Source organism: Vicugna pacos, chromosome 17, assembly GCF_048564905.1.
Source record: "Vicugna pacos chromosome 17, VicPac4, whole genome shotgun sequence".
Classification (NCBI taxonomy): domain Eukaryota; kingdom Metazoa; phylum Chordata; class Mammalia; order Artiodactyla; family Camelidae; genus Vicugna; species Vicugna pacos.
In genome coordinates, this window is record NC_133003.1 from 12842059 (window position 1) to 12861882 (window position 19824).

The following is a 19824-nucleotide window of genomic DNA, read 5'->3' on the forward strand; positions in this document are numbered from 1 at the left end:
TATTTTCACCCATTCCGTAGGTTGTCATATTGTTTTCCTTATGGTTTCCTTTGCTATGCAAAAAGCTGGTATGTTTAATTAGGTCCCATTTGTTAATTTTTGCTTTTATTTCTGTTGCCTGGGTAGACTGGCCTAGGAGAACGTGGCTAATAAGCTTTATGTCAGAGAATGTTTTGCCTATATTTTCTTCTAGGAGGTTTATTGTGTTTTGTCTTATATTAAGTCTTTAAGAGATTTTGAGTTTATATTTGTGTATGGAGTGACGGAGTGTTGTAACTTCATTGATATACGTGCTGCTGTCCAGTTTTCCCAACACCACTTACTGAAGAGACTGTCTTTTCTCCATTGTATGTTCTTGCCTCCTTTGTCGAAGATTAATTGACTGTAGGTCTGTGGGTTTATTTCTGGGCTCTCTATTCTGTTTCATTGGTCCATATGTTTGTTTTTATGCCAATACCACACTGTTGATTACTGTAGCTTTGTAGTATTGTCTGAAGTCTGGAAGGGTTATTGAAAATGGTATTTTTAAAGAGTTCTGGACTAGCTCCTTTTGTATTGAAGTATAATTGATCTACAATGTGTTAATTTCTGGTGTACAGCATAGTGATCCAGTTATACATACATATACATTTCTTTTCATATTCTTTTTACAAGGTATTGAGTATAGTTCCCTGTGCTACACAGTAGGACCTTGTTATTTATGTATTTTATGTGTAGTAGTTAGTAAATGCAAATCCAGTTCTTTTATCCCTGATTTCCAAATGTGATCAGTCAAAAATCTGCTTGATGCAAGCAGAAAATACAACTGAAAGGTTTCAGTCCAACCTAGTTGATGGAGAGGAAGAAATAATCAAAGGACACCAGCCAGAGATGCAAAGTCAATGGTGAATTAAATCAGACTTGCTATAGGGTCCCAGCTGTACATCTTACTAGCTAAATCATCTTCACTAAACTATTTAAACTCTGCGATCCTCAATTTTCCATTAGTTAAGTGTGGAATAATAACTAACTTCAAGAAGTGTTGTGTGCAAGAGAACACATGGGATGTCTCTAACTCTTTCTGATTCCGAGCACTGTCCCCAGATGACATGGCCCTGATCTTGGTGTCCTCTCAGTTGTCAAGCTTTCAGGAATGAAGAAGGCAGCTCTGTGTACACAAAGGAAAAGGGAATTCATAATCATGATCCCTGGATTCAGATTTCATCTCTGCACCCTTTCTTCGTGTGGCCTTACAGCAAAGACTTGCATCTGTGGTTCTCAACCAGGGGCCATGTTGCCTTCAAGGTAAAGTTTTAAGATTTAGCAAATAAAAAGACTGGCCAACCCAGTTAAATTTGAATTTCAGAAGTTTTTTAGTGTATATCACAGACAGTATTTGGGATGCAGTTGTCCCGTGGAATATTTGAGATACTCTTATACTAAAAAATAATTTGTCTTAAAATTGAACTGGACTTTCTGTAATTTATCTAGCAAGTCTATGTCCAGGGGCATTTAATAATGTCTGGAGATGCTTTTGGTTGTGACAGTTCAGGAGAAGGGGTGCTCCTGGCATCAGGTGGGTGGAGACCAGGGATGCTGCCATCCATCCCATAATGCATAGGACAGCCTCCTGACACTCAGGCAGCAAAGAATTACCAGACCCCACATGTCGATAGTGCAGAGGCTGAGAAGCTCAGCTGGAACTGGCATTTCTTTTTTAAAAAAGTGCTTTGAAATCAGTAAAGCATTGAAAGCTAGCCATTAAATGTTGAAAGCAAAATAAAGGGAGATGGGCGCTTTCCCCCAGACAACCAGAGGCAGTGGAAGAACAGTCCGTGAAGTCTGCACAGTGTGCTCTGAGGAATCAGAGGAAGGAGGGACCTTGAAGGACGCTTTTCCGGGAAAGGAAAACAAAGTCTGCTGCCCAAGTCAGTCCATGCAGGGTGCGCAGCGCTGGAGTGAGCGGGGCACCAGGCCGGGACACGCAGTGGCAGGACGTGGCGTCCAGGGCGGCGCTGTCCCCCACCTCCGCCCTGTTGCTCCTATTCTTTCCCCTGAGCTGTCAGACTCCAGACCCCGCCCGCCAGTTCGCAACAATGGGAACTCCAGGAACAAACCCAGCAACTCCCCTTATCTCAGCGTGACTCGATAATCCTTCAGGAAAGTAATGCTTCCTTTTGGAGACAGGTAGTATCTTACTTTTCACAAAAGGAAAATATGCTTTTTATAGAAAATGAGCAAATACAAACAAACAAAAACAAGAACAAAAAAGCACTTACGCTGCAACCTAGGTAGAAATATTATTACCATCTTGGCACACGTCCCGCCAGACTTCTTTACCTGCATGTATGTGCTCACTAAAGTCAGAGTTTTCTAAACATTTTATGTTTTACTGTGTTTTGACCCTTTAACATTATATTGTGAACATATGAACGAGACAGAGGCGTTGGTTGCACAACACTGAGAATGTACTAAATGCCACTGAACTGTTCACTTTAAAATAGTTAATTTTATGTCATGTGAATTTCACCTCAATTTTAAAAAAAAGTGGGGAGAAAAAAACAAAGCTGTGGCCCTGAACCAAATCTGGCCCACTGCCTATTTTCATACAGACAAGTTTTTACATTTTTTTTAGTTGTTGAAAGATAATCCAAAGACGGTTTCATGACACATAAAAAGTATATTCAAATTTCAGTGTCTATAAGTAGAGTTTTATGGAGACACAGCCACGCTCCTTTGGTTACTTATTATTTATGTCTGCTTTCAGGCTACAGCAGCAGAGCTGAAGAGATGCCGTAGAAACGGTGTGGCTTGCAAGGCTTAAAATATTTACCATCTTACCCTTTACTGAGAAACTGTTCTGGCCTCTAGTATAACCCCTCAGAAGGAGAAAAAAAACAAAAACAAAAAAAACCTGCTAACTTAAGGGCCAAGGTTGGTGTTGTTGAATGGCTTTCTTCTGGAGAGACCCTTCATTCTACTGCCAGAATCTTCAGATTACTGGAAGATAAGTATTTTTCAAAGGAGGAATTGGGAAGCTGTCTTCCTTCCTCCTGGCAATTATGTCTTCATGTGATGAGCCTACAGACTACACTTTAAAAATACTACATCTTCATCCATTTATCTGTCAGTGGACACAGAGGTTGCTTCCAAATCTTGGCTACTGTAAAGAATGGTGCTATGAACATGGGGGTGCATATATCCTTTAGAATTAGTGTTTTTGTTTTCTTCAGATAAATACCCAAGAGTGGAATTGCTGACTTGGATAAAGAAGATGTGCTGTATACACAGATACATATATCCAAATATTAGCCATTAAAAATGAAATTTTGCCATTTGTGACAACATTGATGGATTTGGAGGGTATAACATTTAGTGAAATAAGTAGGAGAGAGGAAGACAAATACTGTATGTTTTCACTTATATGTGGAATCTAAAAAATAAAGTGAATAAGCAAACGTAACAAAACAGAGACAGACTCACAGATGCAGAGAACAGACTAGTTACCAGACTGGAGAGGGGAAAAACAGGTGAAGGGGAGTGAAAAAAATCAAACTACTGGGTATAAAATAAGTAAGTGTACAGCACAGGGAACACAGCCAATATTTTCTAGTAACTTTGTGTGGAGTATAATCTACAAAAATATCAAATTACTATGTTGCACACCTGAAACTAAAACTGTAAGTCAACTATCCTTCAGTAAAAATATTAGAGGATAAGACAGCATTTCTGATGCTGTGGTGGGTATCATAAAAATATCGCTGGTGGCGTGCTCAGTGTGGGAGAGGTGAGTACCGGAGAGTAAGCCCAGGGGAGTGATTGCGTCCTCTCTGACCCTCGGTCTCTTCTTTCTCCCCAACTTCCCTAAAAATCATAGCCAACGAGGGCAAAGGAGAGACTCACCGACCTCAGTACGGCTTCTCCACAGTCCTTGCCAGAGCTTCCAAATGCTAGTCTGAGCAGAAATGAGAAGTCTGACATCTCAGTTGCCCGTCTTTCAGTAGTGTGAATGAGCGTGCACACCCATCCCGTCTGTCTTGCTTTGTTGTTGCGCTTGTCTTTTTTTTTTTAATATTCTAGCCTCACTCTCACACCTTTCCCAGTGTAGCCCCCTTTGTACTGATCCCTGGAGGATCTCTCCACAAAGCGGCCCAGTTTGCATTGTAGACGTGTGCCTAGAAAGCTGAGGGGAAATTCCGTGCACCCTGGCAGTTCTCACAGGATTTAACCAGTAGTTATATCTCTTTTCTTTTGGCCATGGATCTTAAAACTTTAACCAGTTTGGTCTGGGTCAGGTAGTTAGAGGTTCTGTTAACTTAACACCATAAATAAAAGAAAATTATTATGCATTACTGTGATTATAATTTTAAATATTATTTACATAAAATATTAATATAGTTGGTAAGTATGAATGCTACTTAGAGCTATGCAGTGAATTCATTTGTAAATGAAACATTTCTTTAATATTTTATACCATATTCATGTTCAAAAGGTATTTGAGGTAAACTCTGACAAAGCAAGGATCAGCTTACTTGTTTGTAAATGGAGGTGTAAGGGAGGGACTGGGGTGTAGTCCACATGGGAGAGGAGGGTGTTGCCTGATCCAATCCCGAGGCTGGAATGTCCAAGTCAGCCTTAAGTCTGGAAACCATGACCTACGGAGTTGAGATGCTGCACCTTTGAGCCATGTCACCACTTCCTTTCCTGCGTAATTCTGTCTCATTCCTTGGGCTAGCAAAGATTCAAAGGTAAAAGGCCCACGAATAATGCTAGCTGCATGGTAATGCCAGTATTTATCATCCAGCAGAGGTTCTGTTAAAGCGTTTAGTCTAGAAAGACGGATTCTGTCATCTCTTTGCATAGTCCCTAGCCTGTAAGTGCCTCTGGTCTGCCCGGCCACTGAAAACTCACCCACTGCGTCAGCTTTCATCTCTCTGGCTCTGAGGTCCTTCTGTGGGTCGGGCTTCCGGCCCCTGTGGGCTCTGCGCTCCTGGTGCAGGCCATCTCCTCATCCCCTGCCGACTCTTCTCCCAGCCGTGGCCTGTACTGGTGGGGCTGAGGGGAGCCCAGTGGCCCAACCTATGAGAATAGGAGCCTGGAACATCTTGGAACCATCTCATCTGTATTTACCTTTGAATCATTTATATATCTCTTATGTAATTCAAGGAATATGTATGGGTCTACTTCTAGATATACACACACATATATATTATATATTTCTAGATTTAAGAAATTTTTTTCCCAAACCATAGTAAAGGATCAGTCTTACAGTCTCATTTACATTCATTCCAATCAAATAAATTGTAGGGGTGATTCTACGGTTGTACAATCTGGAAGCAAACTAATTATCAGTAACAATTATAATGACTGTTTATTGGTGATTTAAGTACCGTCTGATTACAAGTCTATTTTTACTTATTCTCTGTATTATTTCTCTAGGTGAGTGATCTCAAGTGCAAACCATTGTTTTAGCCTGTTTTGTCTTTAACTCTGATCCTACATGCAATTCAACTAAGGGTTAAGCAATGCCTTGATGGCAAAATGTTATCAGAATGAGTCTGACCGATTGTTTTAGAAGTATCTATAATCAATATCATTTTTTAAAGAGCCGGTCATCCAATTTAGTTGATTCAGCCCTTTGCATTGAGAAAAAACCGTTCAATATGTTCTCCCAATGTCTATACGTGAAGTTTTTATTCACTGGAGTTTCAGCACTTGGCTTTCTACAGACAGCTCATCCATTCCTAGTGGTAAATGAAACCAGGCTCGCAAAACAGCTCGGTGCCTGACAGTTAGTGTTGTCCTGGTTTGCAATGATCCGTTCCCAACTCCACCTCAATATCATAACTCACATTCTGATCAATTTTCAGCCGTAACTCACAGAATTCCCTTAGCTCTATCCCACAAGTTCATATCCCAAGGAAGAACTGATGGTGTCTGATCAGCTGGCCCCCATACCTTCCCTGTATCTACAGACACCAAGGACCACATCATGTGAAAGGGTTGACCTGACCCGGTTTCCAGCAACTTCATTTTTTTTATTTGCCTGTTTTCACAGTAGCACATGAGAAGAGTTTAAAGACGGTCCTGATGGTACTGAAAAAACTACCAGGGAAACTGCGTCATCCTAAAACCCAGACTCACTTCTGAAAGATGACCACGTTCATCCTCTTTAATGGTTTCTTCTGGCATCTATTTCAGTATTTCTAATCTCTTCTACTACTGTTTATTGACCAAGCAAACATGGGTTGGCATCCTGCTATCAAGGAGAAGGGTTCAGCTCTCACCCTGTGCCTGATCCCCTCTTCCTCCATCTCACCTTCCCGCAGGAGTTCTGTCACAATCTTGGCTGCTCCCTTGCTCTCTCATCTTCCCAGGTCTTTTTATCACAGTTCTGTGTTAACTAAATGGTCAGTGTATACACTATCATGACTACTGCTAACTTCCAAATCAAGAAGTGTACGATGATTACGTTTCTTTCCTTCCACAAGTTTTCTATTTTCATTTCCTGGACTTTTCGTGCACCTATGATTGGGATTTTTTCCCCCATATGCTCCCATGTATCTGTCAAATGCCATGTCTATTATAATATCCAAATCTAAAAAAGTACCAGTAAACTTTCAAGTTCCATGTTTTTCCCCACGTCTACTCCCTTAATTCATCTTTGGCTCTCGTCTAGGGCTGTTACAGTGTGGTCATATGGGCATATCATTCACCTCTCCTCTGGGTAGGTCTTCTGTTGTGCACTGAAGCTGGTATTTTTCTCTTTCTTGATTTATTTATTCATCTTTCTGAGGCACATCCTTCAGTAACTTTGTAAGACAGAGTACATGGGAAGTAAATATTTTTAATTCTTGGAGCTCTGAATAGCTGTTTATTCTGCCTTCATACTTGTTGATAATTTGGCTGGATATAAAATTCTAGGTTGGGAATCATTTTCTCAGAATTTTGAAATCCTGCAGTTTTGTAAGCCCTGTGGCCTTCTATATTCCAAGTTGTTCTTGGGAGATTCAACCATCCTCTCTTCTGCTGAATTGCTTACCATACCTCCGGTTGCTGTCTTCCAAGTACGTGCTTTTCTACTCTCACCGCTCCTCCCAGTAACCTTGTTATTTGGAATTTGTATCATCTTTTTACTCTTACTAATTATAGTGGGGTTTGGGTATGAATAAGTGGGCAATTCTTACTAAGTGGGTGGCCAGTCCACCATGTTTACTCGAAGTCCAGTGATCTCTTTGTTTCCAAGTATTTAACCCCTTGCAATCCCCTTTGCATATATTATGATGCTGCTACTATTAGCAACCTTTAGAGTAGTTGCTGATGTTCTCATTTGATAATGAGACAGCTGAGGCTCCAAGAATGGTAGTAGTTTCCTTAAGTTTCAAGAGCCAGCCTGAGGGATACTCAAATTTAAAACCATGTTTTTCCCACCCTACTGAGGCACAAGGGTCACATTCAGTGCTGCCTCTGTGATAGAGGGCAGTAGTAATACAACAGGTTGGTCCACGGCTGCTCCGCATCTTGCTACAGTAACCTAATGCCACTGCTGGGATGTGAATTTTTCCTTTGAATTATTCTCTGAGCCACAGAATACAAGCTTTCCTCTTCAGCCACTCTTGTTATTCCAGAGTAGGAATTGGAACACCTAAAACCGAGTAATTGCTGGTGGTCTGACTCATACAGTGGAGTATATTAGAACAAACAAGGAGAACTGAAATTATGGTGTTCAGGTCTGAGGGAAAATATACTGTAATATATAATGACTCTATTTAGAGTCTTGCACACAAAGAAATAACTTTCCTCTTTGAAGCTTTCACTTAGATTTTCACATAAGACACAAATAGCATTCTCTATTTGACAACAAAAATTAAGTTACTGCTTCCAAAGTCCAGCCTTTTGAAGGCATTGCAATTGTTCAGCTAAGTGGTTATTCTTAAAAAGAAAAAGACTTTCCAGATAGTATTTATGAACAAGCACACCTACCTGATAATTCATGGTGTGTTTTTATGTCACTTGGCCTTTCTGTGGTTATAACAGCAGACGTGGTTTGTGTTCAGTGTTGCCTTTGTGGAGGGTGTTTTCAGGCAGGACCTCCAACCTGAGGCAAGTCATTTTGCTGCTTGGACCCTCAGGCTTCTCATCTGCGAAATAAAATCATAGAGATGATCTGCAAGTCCTCTTTTCGCTCTTGAATGCCATTTCTACATCATCGATGAAATCAACTTCAATTAATTATCTAAATCAGTCACCACTGACTTCAGTGTGTGTGTGCGCCTACAGAAGAATTGGTTCGTTAATTTCTTTAATACTTACTTATTTATTCATACCCAGAGCCAGGTCTACAGTGGACAGATTCCATCCTTAGCTTCATTGAGTTCATAATCCAGAGGAAAAGGCAGACAAAAACAAACTCAAATAGTCATTGTGATAAATACCATGAAAGATAACAACAGAGTGCTAGGAAAAGACACGTTAGACGGGGGAAGTGAACTGTCTCCAAGAAGGCTTCACTGGCGAAATGACGGGCAACCTCAAAGCACGAGGAGCATTGAAACAAGGGAAGAGTGACGGACACAGCATTCCAGGCACACAGGCACCGTGTGTAAAGACCCTGAGGGTTTAAAGAGCTTGTGCATTTAAAGAACTTGATGAAGGTCACGTGGTTAGACCCTAGTGAACAAGACAGGTTGGCCTGAGATAGTTAGAAACCTACAAAGTCTTGCCCCCGTGGTGAGCATTTTGTGCAACATCAAGAAGGCAGGCAGAGCCACTGAGAGAGGCTAAGCAAGAGGAGGAGGGGATTCAAGCACATCTGTAGATAACTCTGGTTCTGCGACACACGCTGGAGGGAGGGGAAAACAGATGAAGGCAGTTCAATCCAGATTCAGTCTAGACAAGGGATGGGGGTGGTTTTGATGAGAAGGCAGTGGTGGTGAAGAGAGTGGATGTTCCCCATTTGGGGTATCATCATTGTGTGTCTGTAGTCAGCTGTGGTACATACAGTGGGAGACCTGTGGCCTCACGTGTCATGGTACCTGGATGTATTAATTCCTCAACTCCACTGACGTATGGGGGTTCCCACTGCCTTTCAAGGTGGTCTTCTCGGGCAGCATTCCACATAGCCACATGTGATCCACAGGAAATATTCCCACATCCTTTTCCTGACAAGCTTTTGGAGTGCAGGCCTTGCCTATGTGATTCTCTGTCCTCAGTCACTCCCATCTCTCCCCCACTGAAGAGCATCCTCAGCCCCACTTCCATGCAGACCACACGGTTCCCCCTTTGTTGGTCATTCTCCAGATAGTCTGCCCAACAGTTCAAACCCTGTGATGGCAATTCCAGCAAAAGGGAGCAGAATTTCAGGACTTGGACTACTCAGCAAGACTTCCAGGAGAGCAGAAATGTGACCTCTATGAAGAGCAAAGAAAGTAGGATTTGCAGGCTTGAATTGAGAAAACAGTGGAAGCAGAGGGGGCTGCGATTTCCTAGAGGATGAACAGGGAAGGACTGGAGGGAAACCAGAGGCGAGACTTTCAGTAGAAAAACGTGGAAGAATGGGAATGGCATCTCCCATGACATTTTGTCCATTCTGAAAGCTTCATACAAAAGTCAGAAGAACTGCCTGGGTTCTGGGACCAATCACTTTTTCAGTGAGTTCAGACCAGTTACCAGGAAAAAGAGTAGGTTGTAGCCTAACCAGAGCTCACCGTCTCTCCAACAGGAACGAACGCTAAACACGGGCTGCGCTGCAAGGCCTGTAAGATGAGCATCCACCACAAGTGTGTGGACGGCCTGGCACCCCAGCAGTGCATGGGCAAGCTGGTAAGGGCCTGGGCTGGGAGTGTGCCCTGGAACCCCCCGTGCAGGGCTCCACCCTGTCCAGTCAGATCACTCCATTCAGACCCCTTCCTGGCAGCACCCGGGACACCAAGAAGGTAGCCCCGAATCTTGTGTTGGCCAACTTGGCTTCCTGGTTGGCGTAATGATAGAGCAGGGGGAGAGCTTTGTCAGCCTCAGATGTGCATGTTTCACTTGTGTAAAGGATCCAGGGTCCTTAATAGGGTGGACAGCAGCCTGACTTGGGTTGGGAGTTTCTCAGTTTTTACACCAGAAGTTCTACCTCTGGGACTGTCTGGGTTTTAAAAGTAAAATTCAGGCATCCTAGGAACCCCCTCAGCCCCAGGATGATGAGGGCGGTTGGCTGCCCTCACCTCACACTTAATTGGCTGACAGCTCAGTGGGTGTCAAGAATGGGCTAGAGATTACCTGCTCCATGTCTGTGGGGCAGTTAGTGGAAATCTACACTGCTTCACAGATCATGGTGGCCAAACCCAGGGAGGTGGGCTCGGCCTGGCCCATTCTGCACTCACCATCCCATCTCAGGGGCATGGGCTTCAGGACTGGTGCCACACGTTGATAAAAAGCAACCCAGGGCACTTCTGAGGATATCTGAAAGTAGGATGGCCAAGGAACTCTAGAAGGGACCCAGAATGTCTACCCTGGAGATACTGAGGGCATGAGAACTGTCTTCAAAAAAATTTAAGAACTGTCACCCAGAGGAAGAATTCCATTGTTCTCTGTGGCTCCAGGGAAAAGACCTAGGGTCAGTAGGTACCAAGCCTTTATCAGAGATAATGTCACCAAAGTCCTGCCTCCAGGGTGAGTGAGAGCTCCTCCTACCCAGCCCCCAGCACTGGCAGTGTTCACAGGAAGATACAACTTGCAAGGAACACTGGAGAGGATTCTGGGATTCTAGTAGAGGCGGGGCCCCGAAGTTCCCTTCTAACACTGGGAGACAGTAAGTCAAGACTCTTAAAGAGCTCACCTCCTTACCCTGATTGGCAATGTCCTCTTCTCAAAACCCCTGCCTCATTTGCTCCCCTCCTCCTCCTTCAATGGTGATGCCCACAAGCCAAGGCAAAGAGCTGAGAAGTCAGGAAAACAGAAAGGAACCTGGAACACACAGTGCCCGATTCTGAGCAGAGCTCATGAGACATACTAGGGACCTGACGTCTACCTGTGAGGTCCGCTTGCCCATGCCCGACGGGGAGAGGCAGGGCTGGGGGGGCTTGCTTTCTGGATGGAGTTTTGCTCCATTGACACCTGTACCTCCCCACCCCCAGGGATAAATTATAGGACATGTCAGCGTCTTAACGGGAGATAGGGAGGTGCCCCTGGAGAAACCAACTAGTTTCGTTTTGAGAGTTCTTGTGTGGTTGTCTCCTTTCATCAGTGACATTAGGCCCTTCTCTTTCTCATTCTCTCTCCAGCCAAAGGGGTTTCGGCGTTACTACAGCTCCCCCTTGCTCATTCATGAACAGTTTGGATGCATTAAAGAAGTTATGCCCATTGGTGAGTTGGGACATGGATGGGTTGAGTTGGGTTGGGGGCAGCAACATCAGCACTGGTGGCTGCTCCTCTCCCAGGTCCCAGGGCCACAATACCAGCGAGGGCTGTGTGTGTGCATTGGTTTGGTGGCGAACTGAGTTATGGTCGTGTGTTTTTGCTGGAGGGACAGCATAAAGTGGACCAGGTTCTCCAGGAACTTTCGTCCTCCCCCTGGTGAAGCCTGAAAGGCACTCAAGCCCCAAAGGCTACAGACAGACTCTGCCAGCCGTCAGCAGCCTGGTGGGGAGAGAAGAGCTTGGAGGACAGCAACCCAGACCTGGGTCAAAGCCCAGCCTCCCCACTGGCCAACTCTGTGTCTGAACAAGCTACTCAACCCATTGGGCCCTATGAAATGAAAACAGCCATGGTTGCTTTTCATAATTTTTGTAAAATATATATACGCATTATAGACCAATGCTTGGAAGGGACTCAGTGAGTATCAGTTATTCTTTAATGAGGACAAAAAATGTCTTATATTTTATAGATCTTTCTGGCTTAATGTATTTTTTAACAATAACTTGCAGTTTACTTATATTATTTCTCTCTTTCTGAAAATCTCTGCGTTTATGTGTGCTTTGGGTGGGGGCAGGGGAAGCAAGTTTTAACCTAGAAATATATAAACCAGATGGTTTTTCATTAGAAATTCAGGAAGGCTGGTAACGTCAGATTCTTTCCAAACACTTACCTCCTACTGCAGACTTTGTGTCGCAAGACTTCCTACCTTGGTAAGCAGAGCCTTTCGCTTGAGGAAATAAAGCTGGTCTCTGGGAAGAACCTTGACCTTGGCATCCTGGGGATGGGTAACAAAAGAAAAAACCAATAAATTAGGAAGCGTCTGAGAGCAGACAGTGCAGGGGAGAGGCCTGGAAATGGGCACACGCCGTGGGGGGGGGGGCACATCTGCGAGGAAAGTTTGACCAAAAAAGCCCCGTTTTCCCAGGGGTTAGTGTGTCTGTCGTGCAGAAGCTACTTCCCGGTGCTGTTAACCCAGGATGTGTGACAGGTGGTTGGCGGTATCCCTGACAGTGACTTGAGGAAACCCTTCTCAGATGAGCCTTCTCTTCCGTTGCAGCCTGTGGCAATAAGGTGGACCCTGTGTACGAGACCCTCCGCTTCGGCACCTCCCTGGCCCAGAGGACAAAGAAGGGCAGCTCCGGCAGTGGCTCTGATTCGCCTCACAGAACCTCTGTAATTGTCCTCTTCCTCCCTCGGCTCACCTGCTGTGGCCCCGGGCTGGGCAGACTGTGGGTTCTACCTAAATGAATCCTGGCGGGAGTCTGTAGGGAGCCAGGCAGCCTCCAAAGGGACCTCCAAGTGCCTTGAACCATTAAAGGTTAACTGCCTGTTGCCAACATCCAAACATCCTTTTACTTTCCTCCTCAGAGGCCAGGCTCTTGGTCTCCTGCTCCTCGACTCCGACTCCGTGTACTCTGCCCCTCCCCTCCCTCCAGCATTGGGTAGCAGAGCTGCCAACACAGAGAAAGGTTTGAGCCCAACAAGGGGCAGAAGCAGGGAAGTCCCAGCTGTGTCCCGTTCTCCTGGCTGCACCCCAGCTCAAGAATACAGCCATTGCTCACATTTTCTCAGCCCTTTCTAAGACAAGGTACACTCTAGTTTCACACAAAAACTGCCCTCCAGAGAGCAGCGATGCAATTCTTAAGACAGTGTCATGCAAATTTCATCTTAGTTCTTCTACTGATATCAAAGTCTCTGCTTAGTTGGCCACTGAAATGATTTTGCCCATTCCATGCTGTTCCCTCTTTTCCCCAAGACTTCAGATCTCGTGGAGGTTCCTGAAGAAGCTGACAGGCCAGGAGGCGGATACGACCTACGGAAACGCAGCAACAGCGGTAAGTTGGGGCGTGGAGATCAGGCACCGCCCCGGCGCGAACGGGAATCACATCCCCCATCATCCGGGTCAGCAGGCAGCGGCAGCTGACTTCCAGGCCCCTCTCCTTCTCTGCCAGCTCTGGGATTCAATCTGGGCACGTGTTTGATATTCTGGACAGAAACTGGGCTTAATTACAGGTGGGTTTCAGGAATTTGACTACAATACTCCCTGAGTTCCATCTCCTGAGTTCTCATGCCCTAAGGACATAGCTGCACTGGGGTTTAGGAGTCGCTTCCAGACCTTTCTGTTCACACGTCATTTCCCCCACTGACCTACGCTGGATGAGCAGACCATCCCAGAGAGAAGTCAGTCACTCCACACTACACCGGAAGTACTCAGGTAAATGCCTGCTCAGGTCGGGGGTGATGCGGGGGCGTGGGGGCCTCACCCTGGCTCCTCCCCAGCAGAGGTAACTAAGACTCACTCAGAACCTGATCTGCACATCTAGGCAGACGTTCTTTATTAATAGCACTTGATTTTCTAATACCTTAAGCCCTTCTTACAGTAATTTCTAAAGTATGTATTAAATGCTAACTACATGCTATTGTTTGCTAAGATTGATGGAAAAAAAAACACACCTGTTAAAGCAGAACTTACACATAACCAGCCCCTTATGCTTGAATCTTGATGCTGAGCCTCTTTGATGTCAACAACTACTTCATTTCCCCTCATTTTTCAAAAAAGTATTTATGAAGTATTTACTACCACCAGCAAAGCTGTCCTCGGGTCACTCATAACCCAGCAAGGCTGCAGGTCCTGCCTTGCGTTGTTACCTTGGGCTGAATGCATTCTCCCAGCAGAAGTTATCCCTCCCAATTCTAATCCCCACAGGTGAAGCCCAGGGATGTGCTGCCTTGGACAGATTTTCCACCTGACTATTTGTCCCTGCCTTTTCCAGATAGGAAGCTTAAGAGCTGCATCGAACACCCCACAGCTGCTTTGTCAGCAGCCGTTTTATGAGGTACCACTTCCTTAGCTCTAGGAATTCATTCATGGCTCTTTGCTGGTTGGAACGGTGCCTCTGTGATCCCACCCCCCGACCCTGCTTCATCTATCAGGGCCCCCTTTGCCAACCCGCACACACCTGCTAAAACACACCGCTAGGCAGGTGTCACATGGGGAACCCTGTGCATTCAGATTGATGCAGGTGTTTAGTTGAGGACTTGGCAGTGACAATAGAGAGATGAATCAGAGAGCCAGGCAGTAACACTGCAGGACCACCCAGCCCAAGTCTGTCCAGCTGTGCACATCCAGCAACCGAATCCAGCCAGCATCCCCGAAGTTCATCAGTATCTTAGGAACAAACTCCCCAGAGGTTGGTACAGAAACCAGGTCTGCATTTCATGGATTCAAGTCCCCTCAGCCACTGTCCCCTTAGTCTGATTTCTGCCCGCCTTCTTCCCCGGACACTTTCACCCAATCGCCGACAGCTTCATCGCTAATTGTACCAGACATTGTCCTTGGCCCCTCCTACTGCTGGACTTCACTCAGGGATTGTAAGGCCTTCCATCAGCGGCCTAGGCTCTCTCTGCCTCAGTCACCTGACCTCTAAAGTGAAGATGATAATAACACTAAATCCACAGGGTTGGGATCTTTAAGTGAGATAACAAATGTAAATACTATCCATACGTCAATGACCCTGAAACTTCACTTCTAGCATTAGGCCCCTTGCTGCCTCCGGGTGCCTGTAGCCTGCTGGACACGGCCACCTGAATGGAGGACAGGCATCTTCACGTTAACACACCCAAGCTGAAAACTTCCCCAACTTGGGAAAGGAAACAGTCACCCAAGTCCAGGAAGCTCAGAGAGTTCCACACAGGATCAACCCAGAGAGGAACACACCAAGGCACATAGCCATCAAACTGACAACAATTAAGGATAAGGAGAAAATATATTGAAAGTGATGTAAAGGGGAAAACTTAACCAAGAATACTTTACCCAGCAAGGCTCTATGCAGATTTGGTGGAGAAATCCAAAGCTTCACAGATAAACAAAAGCTAATAAAATTCAGCACCACCAAACCAGCTTTACAACAAATGTTAAAGGAGCTTCTCTAGTCATCAAACCACAAGAAAAGAGAACAAAAAGAAAAAAAAAGACCTACAAAACAGTTAACAAAATGGCAATAAGAACATATGTATCAATTATTAACTTAAATGTCAGTGGATTAAACACTCCAACCAAAAGACATAGACTGGCTGAATGGATACAAAAACAAGACCCATATATATGCTGTCTCTAAGAGACTCACGTCAGAGCTAGAGACACCTGCAGGCTGAAAGTGAGAGGATGGAAAAAGATATTCCATGCAAACAGACACCTAAATGAAGCTGGAAGAGCAAAACTTCTATCAGACAAAATAGATCTTAAACTACTGCTACAAGAGACAAGGACACTACATAATGCTCAAGGGACCAATCCAAGAAGAGGATGTAATAATTGTAAATATATATATGCAGCCAACATAGGAGCACCTCAATATATAAGGCAGTTAAAGGAGAAATCAACAATAACACAATAATAGTGGGGGACCTTAACACCCTGCTTCCATCAAATGGACAGATCATCCAGACAGAAAATCAGTAAGAAATGCAGGCCCTAAATGGCACATTAGACCAGACGGTCTATCTGTTGAGCATTCCCTCTGAAAGCAACAGAATATACATTTTTCTCAAGTGCACATGGAATATTCTCCAGGATCAATCACATGTTGGCCTACAAAGCAAGCCTAAGTAAATTTAATTGAAATTGTACAAAGACTATACTACCAAGGTACAGTAATCAAAACAGTATGGTACTGGCACAAAAACACACAGATCAATGGAACAGGATGCAAAGTCCAGAAATAAACCCACTCACTTACGCTCAGTTAATCCGTGACAAAGGAGACAAGAATAGACAATAGAGAAATGACTCTCTTCAACAAATGGTGCTGGGAAAACTGGACAGCTACCTGTAAAAGACAAACTAGAACACTGTCTAACACCATATACAGAAAAAAAAAAAAGGATTAAAGACCTAAATGAAGAGCAGATACTACAAAACTCCTAGAGGAAAACATAGGTAGAACACTTTTGGACATAAATCACAGCAATATTGTTTTCAAACCAGCTCCTAGAGTAATGGAAATAAAAGCAAAAATAAGCAAATGGGACCTAATTAAACTTAAAAGCTTTTTTGCACAGCTAAGCATACCATCAACAAAACCTACAGAATGGGAGAAAATATTTGCAAATGATGTGACTAACAAGGGACTAATTTCCAAAATATACAAACAGCTCACACAATGAAAAAAAAAAACAAGCAACCCAATCAAAAAATAGGCAGAAGATCTAAATAGACACCTCTCCAAAGAAGACATCCAGATGGGCAACAAGCACATGAAAAGATGCTCAACATCACTGATTGTTAAAGAAATGCAAATCAAAACTACAATGAGGTATCACCTCACACTAGTCTTCAGAGTGGCCACCATTCAAAAGTCTGGAGATGGTGTGGAGAAAAAGGAACCCTCCTACACTGTTAGTGGGAATGTAAATTAGTGCAGCCATTATGGAGGACAGTATGGAGATTCTTCAAAAAAGTAAATACAGACTTCCCATGTGATCCAGCAATCCCACTCCTGGGCATATATCAGGAGAAAAATATAATTCAAAAAGATACATGCACCCCTGGGTTCACAGCAGCACTATATACAATAGCTAAGACACAGAAACAACCCAAATGTCCATTGACAGATAAATGGATAAAGAAGCTGTGGTATGTTTATACAATGGAATACTACTCATAAAAAATTATAAAACAGTGTCATTGCAACACCCTGGATGGACCTGGAAATTGTCACTCTAAGTGAAGTAATTCAGAAAGATAAAGAAAAATACCATATTATATCACCTATATGTGGCGTCTTAAAAAAAGAGACACAAATGAACTTACCTGCAAAACAGAAACAGACTCACAGACATAGAGAACAAATTTATGGTTACCAGAGGGTAAAGGGGGTGGGAAGGGATAAATTAGGAGTTTGAAATTTGCATCTCTTGGGGAGTGATAGAAAAGTTAGCTATCTTGATTGTGGTGGTAGTTTCATTGGCGTATACATCTATCAAAATTCATCAAATTGTGTATCTGAAATATGTGTAGTTTACTGTACAGGAATCATACCACAATAAAGGTGTTTTTTAAAAAAAAGGAACTAGGAAAAAAAAACGTTAACACACCCAAATGGACTGTTGATTCCCTCATTCACTTCTCCACCAACCCAAACTGGTTCTTCCCCAGCTGCTCCTGCTGTCAGAGGAGCGGCATTCTACTAGATGAACTGGCAGAATGTCATCATCAGCCTTGGCACCCCTGTTCTCACACCTCGTATCCAGTCTGTTGGCAAATTTTATCTCCTATTCTTTAAAATCATGCCCAGCACATACGCATCACTTCCTTCCCCACATCATGCCTCCTGGTCCAGATTTATTGATGTTGTCACCCATTCCTCAGGAGTTAAGGTCTCTATTTTCCCTGGGGATTTGTTTACTCAAAAAGTGGTCTTGTTACAATTTTATAATATGAAGAGCTGTATTTAGGAATCACTAATATGAAGCATGATTGCTACTCATGAAGTCATCATAAGGTCCCAAAGTCTCAGAGATGGAACTTAGAGACACTCACTACCTCATGTGTGGCCCATAGACCAGCCGTCTGGGCATCACTTGCGAGCCTGTTGGAAAGGCAGAATCTCAGGCTGCCCCAGACCCTAGCATCAGAATTTCCATATGAATTTGTAATTCCTATGCTTGTTAACATTTGAGAAGCAGGGATTAGAGACCATTGTCCTAAAACACACAGAGATACACAGACATAGAGACATACACACAACAGATACCATGTAGATAAGGAAATTGAGACGTGGAGTAATACACTCAAAAGACATAAAATCGATTTTTTGTTGTCTCTTAAAAAAGAGCATAAGCTAAGGAGCACTCTCTCAGTCTTGTTCAAAGAAATCTTTTGAAAGAACCTAGCAAGCAATAAGTCTCTAAAAGCTTTGGATATTTATTAACTATTCCTTTGATCAGCAGTAGCCTTCTTGACATGCCCTCTTTGAAGCGAGGGGGATTAATTATGCAGCAGTTTGCTTCAAAACATGTTCCTTTGATTTGGAGTTAATGCTCTGTCCATGCAGTTTGAGAAACAACACAGAGAAACCAGCCTGCTTCTATGGTCCAGGTTCCCACTAGGCTTCGCACAGTCTCGGCAAGGAAAGCTTCAGTTCTTCACTACCTGTCTCATGTATGCTCTAAAACACACACAGTGCACACAGCTATCATTTCTGCCAGCCAGGTGTTATGTCAGAGTCCTTGAGGAATATTTCCAAAGTCAGCTCAGAAGCAAGGACAGTTCATACATCTTTACTGCTAAGAGTGCAGCCTCTGCTTTCTCTCTTTCATGATAAAAGCTCTTGGGGCAGGCAGGTCTGAGTACTTCCCATTTTTTTTAAACACTATTGTTGGATGCATCAGAAATAGACGTGGGGAGAGTTGTTGGTCTTCACCTTTGGCTTAACTGCCAGAAACTCTGCTGGAAGCAAGGTGATGAGCAGAGGGAGACGTAAAATGTAGGCTGTCTGTTTTAGCTGGAAATGCCAAATAATGACATGACTGGCTGCCTTCAACAATTGCGCTTCAGTGTGACTGTACATGGTCATAACTGTCTTAGAAGGGAAGCCAGACAAATTCATAAAAACAGTCTTTGAAAGGGACTGGGCTAATCACATCCACTTGAGGATATTACTAAGGCCAATATTACCTTATTTTGCACTAAAGCAAAAAAAAAAATTGCCCAGAAAGAAAAAAGGCAAGCTCCGATTTGGAAAATTTATCCTTGCTTTAGCATAAGCTGGTTCGCTATCTCAAATTTTGAGTTGTCTCACACCCACAAAAAAGCAGCAAATATATCTTAATGGCTCTTTAGGCAGATGCCCTGATTCTGGTCCCTCTTCAATGGAAAGTTCCAAAATTACAGATGCAAATATTTATGGTGTGTTTTTTGCAACAAACACTTAGTTTCTAGACCAGGTAAAGGTCTCTTGAAAAACACAGAATATTCTCATTCCAGCTCTGTGGATGGCTGAACGTTCGGAGAAAAATTTCCCAGTTTAGCACTCCTAAAACTACTAAGAGAACAAATTTTTAAATAATTTCTAGTTACTGTATGAGCTGGCAGCAAAAGAAGGCAATTCCTTAGTCTAGAAGTGACAATAAAGCACAAATCCAGAGAGAGAAGGAGGTGAGGACCAATGTTTACTGTGCACAACCCTGGGGCCTCCGATTGGGGAATAGCAGGTCCCATGCAGGGGCAATAAAGGGCCAAAGCTGGGATACATCAGTTTGTGTGTGTGCGTGCACGCACACACACACGCATGTGTACACACACATATATACATACATATATATACACACATATAACAATCATTCTGCTTTACAACTGAAACTAACAATATTATAAATCAACTATACTTCAATAAAAAAGTAAGTTTCTAAGAACACATGGAACTATTATAAAAATTGATC

General features: G+C 43.5%; 1 protein-coding gene and 1 long non-coding RNA gene across 4 annotated transcripts in view; one reads left to right on the top strand and one right to left on the bottom strand.

Moving 5' to 3' along the window:
* Positions 1–19824, top strand: part of STAC (SH3 and cysteine rich domain) — a 200596-nt gene that overhangs the window by 146649 nt on the left and 34123 nt on the right. For all 3 annotated transcript variants that reach the window (XM_015236270.3, XM_015236272.3, XM_006200631.4), the window contains 4 exons: positions 9701–9801; positions 11250–11331; positions 12440–12555; positions 13139–13217. In XM_015236270.3, the coding sequence (XP_015091756.1) occupies positions 9701–9801; positions 11250–11331; positions 12440–12555; positions 13139–13217 (378 nt within the window). The remainder of the gene's footprint in view (positions 1–9700; positions 9802–11249; positions 11332–12439; positions 12556–13138; positions 13218–19824) is intronic.
* Positions 4826–19824, bottom strand: part of LOC140686708 (uncharacterized) — a 61763-nt gene continuing 46764 nt past the window's right edge. The window contains exons 2-5 of the long non-coding RNA XR_012060524.1: positions 12053–12157; positions 10813–10904; positions 7963–8120; positions 4826–5058 (exon numbers count right to left, since the gene is read on the bottom strand). This is a non-coding gene — a long non-coding RNA (uncharacterized lncRNA). The remainder of the gene's footprint in view (positions 5059–7962; positions 8121–10812; positions 10905–12052; positions 12158–19824) is intronic.